This window comes from Buceros rhinoceros, unplaced genomic scaffold, assembly GCF_000710305.1.
Source record: "Buceros rhinoceros silvestris isolate BGI_N320 unplaced genomic scaffold, ASM71030v1 scaffold17746, whole genome shotgun sequence".
NCBI lineage: Eukaryota > Metazoa > Chordata > Aves > Bucerotiformes > Bucerotidae > Buceros > Buceros rhinoceros.
Window position 1 is genome coordinate 11,942 of NW_010417112.1, and position 8,261 is coordinate 20,202.

The following is an 8,261-nucleotide window of genomic DNA, read 5'->3' on the forward strand; positions in this document are numbered from 1 at the left end:
GCAGGAACTGTGAAAATGACCTTTCTCTAGTATCGCATTTTGAGCGACACTTCCATAAAGTTATCCAAACTTACCTGCACTTTAACTTCTTGGTGACTGAGAAGAGGAACCAAATGAGGGACTATTCCGGAGTCTATCACCATCTGGATCTGTTCATTGCCAGCATCCGTTAGATAAGAGAGTGCCCAGACTGTATCTACCAATATCTAACAGTAAAAACATTTAGTTCTAATTAGTACCGTAAGTCTTATTAAAGATAATACAAATTAAAATACAAAACACTCCTCATTGAGAAGCCAGAGTTGATGGCAAACAGTAAAACCCCTCCGTTTTACAAGCTTCATACATCCCACTACACACAAGTCCGAAATATAACCGCTGTTCAACCTGTTCCAGCTCCAAAAACTACCTAGATAAAAAATCCCACCAGCTAAACAGCTGAAACTGCCAAGTGCAGCTCAAGTTCTGAACGACGTAAGAGAAGCCATTCAGTTACATCTGCTCTTTTCATGAAGCACTGGTGGACAATGGGAGATACAAAAGACTCGCTCCTGAAACAAAGATAAACCTCTTGCAGCAAATACTAAGCCACGGGCATTTGGCACTCCCATGCCAATGAACTGTACGTCATTCAGCATCAAGTTATTCTTTTTCTTGGCATTCCCCACAAAATTGAAGAAAAGCTTAGAATTTTTTTAGCACCTGGTGCAGCAGCACTCAGAATTTCCCGCATGTGTGCGCGCATGTGTTTCACACGTATATTGTTTCAGCTCACAGACCTTGACTGACTCACAAATACAAATGCTTCAGGAAATTCAGAAATTCAAATGGTATAATTACTGTGGAAAAATTAGTTAATACATTTAAACATATATTAGTAAAGCACAGTTGACATTAACTCAGACAACTGAGCTACACCTTCACTAGGAAACCAAGAATTGACCTTAATCAATTGTCATTAATGTTTAGGCAAAAAGGTGACCTGTTTCATCACTTCAGTAATGTCCTGCTCATCTACTTCACTATTAGAATAACCCAGCATCACACTGAACACCTCAGAAGTCACATCTAAAGCAAATTTAACGTATGAAACAGACACTATTTTTTTCATTTACACCGACTTTCAGTATAACCTCAAACTTAAATGCTAGTCAAAAAAATTAGTCAAATGCTAGTCAAAAGATTTATCTGTAAATGAATGTTCACAGAAATACAAATGAAACAGCTTTTTAAGTGTAGGAAAGTACATGCAAATGATCACTTGTAAAGGTGCAGAGATACCAGGCAAAACCCATAACTGATATCTAAAAATAAGCACTTAAAAGATACCAAAGTAAGTGTCATAATGAAAGGGAATATCACAGATTTTTTTTAAAGGGAACAGTTAATTATCACAAGCTTTACACTCCAGCTAAAAACCTATACTGGAATCCCAAACTGACTCCAAGTGGAGTTACTTACATTTACATCTGTGTGGTGAATTAAAACACAGAGCGCTGGAAGGATCTAAGGAGGAAAAGAAGCATCTGATGGTTATTTTCAAGGCAGACAAATACTCAAACTCCAGCTCAGTTACACTGAGCAGTGATTAATTCAGTCACCTCCTGAATGGTTTCCATCGGTGGAGGAGGATCTTTGTGACGGCACAAGTTGACCATGACCCAAGTAACATTTCTTAAGAAAGTTATGGGAATAGACGGGCTGATGAAGGACAGCAGTGGCTTCACTACTCCAAGACTAATAACATAATCTCTACACTGGGGTCCATCACCTGTTTGAGAGATCAAAGACTTGTGAAGACAAAGATCATCCCGTTCACAACACGTCTGTACCGTTAAAATCTCAGTTATTTAAAATGTGTATGAAGTTAAATAGGGGCCTCAGGAACTACTCATTAAAACACCTCAATTCCGAACAGAGAAGTGCTCCATGATTAGAAGAGAGGTACAGGCTAGGGTGGTGCTGGGGAAGGGAAGCGAGGTGGTAGACACCACCAGCTGATAGCCCAGTCTATTCCTGAAGATCCCCTCGTGAAGCTTATCATCAATACTAAAACATCCCCAGAGCAGTTCAAAATTGCCTGAAAACAGCTGCTGTTATCTTCGGTTCTGTAAGATAAACGCAATTCATCACTGCCCAGGTATCACGACAGTGGCCTCAAAAGCAGCACCTGACTTGCCCTGCACACGCATCACTAACAGCTCCAGGCAGTCGTGATCCTGGGCATCCTGGAGGTTTGCCTCTTCAGGAGGAGTGGGCATTTCTAAAGGATCACACTGGAGATCTCAGCATGTCAGAACCGGTACTGTTCAAATCAAGTGCTTGAGGACTAATCTGCACGTCTGCCAGGAATTCCTCCTGCTGCACAGGGCAGCTGCCAGTCCAACAGCTGCCTTCTGTCTCACAGCTGAACGCCTCCAAGTTCTGTCGCACAAAATGCTGCCCGGTTCATTCAACCAATACCAAAAGGAACTTGGAATTCTGGTTTTGCTGGCAGGAACAGCACACACCTATGATATTTCCTAGAGCCCACACCGCTTGCTCACACACATTTTGATGAGGTGAATGCAGCAGTCTCAGAAAAAGTGGCACAGCATCTGCAAGACAAAACCCCACACCATCGTCAGGAAACATCTCTTAACAGACAAAACAGTTAAATAAAATTTCAGTATTGGTTAAAACTTACTAGCTTCCCAGCTGATACCGAAATAAAACACACGGTAACAAATCTCCTTCACTGCACTCTCTCACAGTGCCTGCACTGCAGAATATTATGAAAGCAGCTCTTAAAATAACCTGCCGTTTAATTGGTTTGTAAGTCTTGCAAGTTTACTGAAGCTTGTCAGCACTTCAAATTTAGTTCTTTTTATTGAATTTGGAAATTCCGTGCAAAGTTTCCTATCAGGACCAACTGCAAAGTAGTGACTGTGTAAGACCAACCTCAGCCAGTCACACTGGCCAACTTAAGAGTCAGGAGGGACACAGCCACATTACTGACTGGTAATGCAGCAAGAGGGCAGGACAGGGGGGTCATTTTTTTAACCGTAATGTCTACGTGCAAGGAGAAAAAACACCCCCAGCAAGAATATTGATAAGTACTTATGGAAAGATGGCAACAGACCATCTTCTTCATTGAAAGAAATCATTGTAAGAAACCAGTCCCACTTATTAGAGCTGTTAAAGTGGCTAATCGGGGGCGCACGTGCAGACCCAGCCTAACCCCAGATCACCGCTGAAAGAAAGAATTACTGTGTGCGGCACTCATCTTCCATCCATCGATAAGCTGCGCTTATGTGTTCTAGATTAGGTTATTAGTCAATTAGACTTCCAAAAGAAAAAGGAAAGAGGGGAAGGATGGGAAAAAGCAAAGTTAAAAATGTTAGCAAAGATATATTTTAACAGTCAAATCCAAGGCATGGGGAAGTTAACAGGCTCCAAACAGAGTCTGTGAAAGCAAAAGGCAACTGATCTTGCAACCAGTAAAATCTCAAAACATACATTAAATTAAAAAAACTTTTAAGCTGAAGTCACCTGCCTTGAATTCCTTCATTTTAGAACAGATTTAACCTATTTTTCCAGTTAAAGATTTCTGAAACACAGATATTTAACAGAGAAGATGGTGCTAAGAACTTTCTCATTAATGTTCTTTTTCTAAATACAAAGCCAATAAAACGGAGTTTGTGAGAAGCCTGTAACGGCACAGCACCAACAACGAAAGAGAAACCACCACCTTTGATCATTGAAGTGAAAGTGAAAAGTCACTTGTCGAATATGTAACAAACAGTGACATTTCAACACTTGACCACCACACCGCTTGGAACCTGCACTGCCTACATGAACAGCAGAGTCAAGAGGAGAAGTCAGCGTATGATGGTTGTGGTGGTGGGGAAACAACAAAAATCAAGCACAATTCTGTGCCTTTTGGTCAGCAGCATGCGCTGCAACCCAGCAGTTCTGTGGATTTTATCCTTAAACTTTAGGCAAAGCCTTATTTTACTGTACATTTGATTCTTCCAAGGTGTCTCTCTGCTGTTTTAGTCACTCAATTCACAAAGCCTGCAGACACTTCTACTTAGTTCTGCTTTACCAGCAGGAGGACCGCTGTGACTTAGGACATGCCTACGCTACAGAGGAGAGTTTACTCTGCTCGGCAACTCAGGTTCCAAGTCCAACAACGAGGCTGCAGATTCCTCAAATATGAAGGACTGCAGTTTTTCTTCAACTTGATTTTGGAAGCGCTCAACGTCAGGCACCCTCTGGACTGGTCCCTCTTCACAGTAAGACAGGAAATCCCTCCATGGGAGTTTAAGGTTTTCTTCTGTTTAGTTTTTATTGGTGTTGGGTTTTGTTTGGTTGGTTTTAAGTATAAAAACTGGAAACCAGCAGATAACCAACTCTGCTAAAGCAGTGCGAGTTTCCAGAAGAGATTACTCACCACCAGGAAACCCAATTGAATTTAAAAATCTGAGAAAATGAAGGACAAAAGCAGGTGTGCACCTCCACTGCCACTGCTTGCCAGAGGAGAGGTAGAACATCTGGCTGGAGACTTAGCAGGCAGCTCCTTCAGTGCTGTGCCTGTGATTGACCACTCCACTTCAACCACCCCTGCATGAAAGGCCGAACCCTGACATGTGGATTCGTGAACATGTGTGGGAGAGACCAGGAGCGTGGATGCTCTTTACAGTAGCACTCAGATGATGTTATTTCTGCAGAAGCTGTGCTGCATGCTTTATTAATGATTAAACACCGGAGGACTTACTAGATTGAACTACAGCCTGTGTTTGTTCGGAGGTTCCTGAGGCTATATTTGTCAATGCCCAGGCAGCTTCAAATTGTAAAGAAGGACTGCAAAGTAAGGGAAAAAAAAAAAAAAGATTGTAACATGAGTTTTCCACTCAGATGCCACAGGCACATTAGCCAAACACCAATAATTCTTACAAAAATTAAAGCATTTTGAGTTTAGAAGTACTCACTTGTCATCTCGTTCAAGACAGTGCACTAAAATAGGTAATATTCCTGATTTTATTAGATCGTCGATGGGTGGATTGCGATCACTGGAAAGCAGCTTCCTGTCAGGAAAAGGAGAAAACACAAGCATTAGCAGACACATCGCAGGACGAGACATCGGGAAGGCTGGAATATTTTTCCTCAGTGTCTCTCATGCTCTCAAAGACCAACCAGGATTATTCATTTTCTCCACTTTAAGCAAAAAACAACTAATCCCCAAAATTCAAATTAGTGAACTACTGAGAAACTGAAGCCGTTACAGTCTTTGCCCATCTCGTTGTTGTGTTTCTCTGACTACTTTTGAAGTTTATTACTGATCAATAAAGATCAGAGTTAATGAGTCATACCCTCTTGCAGCTTCCTCCTCCTCCACCCAATAAGGGAGATAAACAGATCCCAGCAGCTTTGAGGAGAATTGCTGCTGTGATAAAGGGGGCAAGACAGTGAAAGAAAAGGGATGAAAAGCCAGGGCTGCAAAACCAAACCTCAGAAAACTACGCAATGCACAGGACCTGGACCCAGATTACGTGAAGACCCCTGTAATAACCGAATCTGCATTTTCAACTCCCAACTCAGTGAAGGGGATTTCCTTTCAGAAGCAAAGACAATTTGCATCCACAAGCTTACAAAAATTAAGGAACAAAGGTGTACTAGCAGAATCTGAATTCTGGTTTTTGTTCAGCGACAAACCAATCATAGTGCAGAGCCTACTCACAACCCACCTGCCCAAAGAGGCAGACAACTCTTCTACAAGAATCAAATACACTTTGAGTTCTGGGGGGTTTTTTTCTTTGGATTTTGCTTTTTAAGCACTTCTGGTTTTCTGTTCTTCATCGTATGTTTTATGGGGGAGACATGGGCAAGATTATTCCCCGCTGGTCCAGCTTCAGACAAAAGGACGGTACAGGTTCAATCAGGACTGAAAAGCGTTTGTTTTACTCTCCAAAACAGACTTTTAACGCCTTTCCAATAGGTAAACTGCACTGCTTTAAATTAGTTTTCACTTTAAAAAAATAGTTACCATGGTATGAAATCCACATGGACAGTCCCATTTCATTTTCCACCAAGCTCAATTCAGTGTACTACAATCTAACCTGGTTTAGATCAGCTCTAGTAAACAGCGTGTTCTACAAGATACTGCCCTGAGCTGATGAAACTTTTTAATGAAGACAAGTTGCCCAATAGAAATGGGCACAGAAACTGCTCTTTCCACTATCAATTTCAAATACATTAACTGCCAAAAGTCCAAGCAATTTCCAGCTCACCTCTCTGATCTGGAAGTCTTCCCCTGCACGTGAGCCAAGCCCCCCAACCACAGAGGGTAAACAAATACAGAGTTGTAGCTTTCTGCTACAACCCCCCAAAAATCCCAAGCAGTTCCTGAAACAGCAGCTAAATACTGAATTTATGCAAGCAAAGCTCCTCGGAGTACTTGAGGATCACTACTCGGATACATATGACTACACAGGATTCCTCTTAAAGCGAAAAGGGGTTTTAGTGGCCTAATCCATGACAAAACTAGCAGGATTATGACAGTTCTCTCTGTATTTAAATCTTCGCAGTCCTTCTAATTCTGTATTTTATTCTACTTGCAAGAAGCATCAAGTATTGCGCTAAGATAAATCCCGGTACTGATTCATAATGAAAATCTTGACTGCTTCCAAGATCCTCTTTGTAAAGTTCTATTTACTGGGTTTTCTTTTTTAGAATATGACACAGTTTTCCTAGCTACGCTAGAACACGTTTTCTGAATTTAAGAGCCTGATAAAGTGAGAACAAAAATAATATATGTGAGAAAAGTGTGGTCTTACCTCGCAGCCTGCACAGCACTTAACTGTATACCCTGGTTGTCACTTGAAGCATTCTAAAATAAAAAAGAATTTAGACTTCTCACATATTTGTCACCATGACATGAAAAACATTCAAACAACTATAATTATTTTTTATTACCTGTACTATTGCTTCCAAAGAAGTGTTTTGCTAGAAAACAGAGACAAAAGCAGTTAGAAATTAGGAACATCTTTAATTCCACAAAAAGAAGATGTGCTTGAGAGTTAATTCTTACCACTCGGAAGTCTCCATCTATATCAGAATCTTCACAGATATCTTCATGGGGAACATTCCTCCTCTTTAGAAGATGCTCATCTCTCTTGTTCTGAAAGAAAAGAAAAATTAGTACCTTTGAAGACTTTGATTTAGGAGGTGTGGGGGTCGTTAAGAAGAGACAGAAGCTTCTGTTTTAAACACACATCATAAACACGCTTCCACTGATATGGTCAGAATTTCCAACATCCAGTAAGTGGGAAGGGGCTGCACAGAGAGGCACATTTTGGAAACTGCTTCTTCCTAGAAAAATCAACTTCATCTACAGCAGTAACTACTTCTGCTGGAAGGTCCATGTGCACACATCCATCAACACTGACATTAGAACCGATTTGTCGTTATTTATAATGAGATGAGGCAATTCCCAGAGGCTTGTTTTCTCTTCATCCCACATGGAAAATAATACAAGTCATGACTGCTTTTCTTAGGAGTCAGTTTTCCAAGGATTCTAAACAGCATGTTATCTTCACACACGCACAATCTTCACTCTTAGTTGTGTGCTGAACTACTTTGACAAAAGAAAATAGCTTTTTGTGTATAGATTAGCATGAATACCTGATTCCTCAAGGGAAAAACCATAAGCTTTTCCTAAATTTTTTACATTAAAAACCTAGCTGGAGAAGCAAGAATTATTCCCTGCAATAGATTACAAGTAAAATTCTGGGTTTTGGGACAAAAAATGATGGAACTTCTGACACTGGGTATGGTACCATTGTCTTTAGTATACTAAAGTTGAAGGAAGTTCTAGACAGTTTAACACTGGTGTTCTTGGCGGACTACAGAAGAACACACAACAGGATCCAGCTCTTTAACAAAACCTTAAATTTTACTGGAAAACCAACACAGCCAAATCCCATTTTGAAAGAACAATGTTAAATCATCTCACCTTTCTCAACTCCACAACAACTTCATTTCTTTGTCTTCTCATAGTCTGAAAAGAACCAAGATCAAAGAACATTATGTGCCAAATCTAGACCAAGTAATTACAAAAGTTCTTGCACAACTATTTTAAGTTCATGCACTTTAAACAGCTTTTTGACACGCAGGATGTAATTTTAATTACACAGGCAGAAACTAACAGCATACTAAGTTTGTCCAATATTTACAACCATTTCTTGCGTCAAGGCTTTTAAATAAGAACCCTCATTCCT

General features: G+C 40.5%; 1 protein-coding gene across 1 annotated transcript in view; it reads right to left on the bottom strand.

Annotated features, from left to right (window-relative positions):
- Positions 1–8,038, bottom strand: part of KPNA4 (karyopherin alpha 4 (importin alpha 3)) — a 15,772-nt gene extending 7,734 nt beyond the window's left edge. The window contains exons 1-10 of the mRNA XM_010138080.1: positions 7,997–8,038; positions 7,073–7,162; positions 6,958–6,987; positions 6,819–6,871; positions 4,974–5,069; positions 4,760–4,845; positions 2,511–2,597; positions 1,602–1,771; positions 1,462–1,506; positions 75–206 (exon numbers count right to left, since the gene is read on the bottom strand). Coding sequence (XP_010136382.1) covers positions 75–206; positions 1,462–1,506; positions 1,602–1,771; positions 2,511–2,597; positions 4,760–4,845; positions 4,974–5,069; positions 6,819–6,871; positions 6,958–6,987; positions 7,073–7,162; positions 7,997–8,038 — 831 coding nt within the window. The remainder of the gene's footprint in view (positions 1–74; positions 207–1,461; positions 1,507–1,601; positions 1,772–2,510; positions 2,598–4,759; positions 4,846–4,973; positions 5,070–6,818; positions 6,872–6,957; positions 6,988–7,072; positions 7,163–7,996) is intronic.
- Between the last annotated feature and the right edge of the window lie 223 nt (positions 8,039–8,261).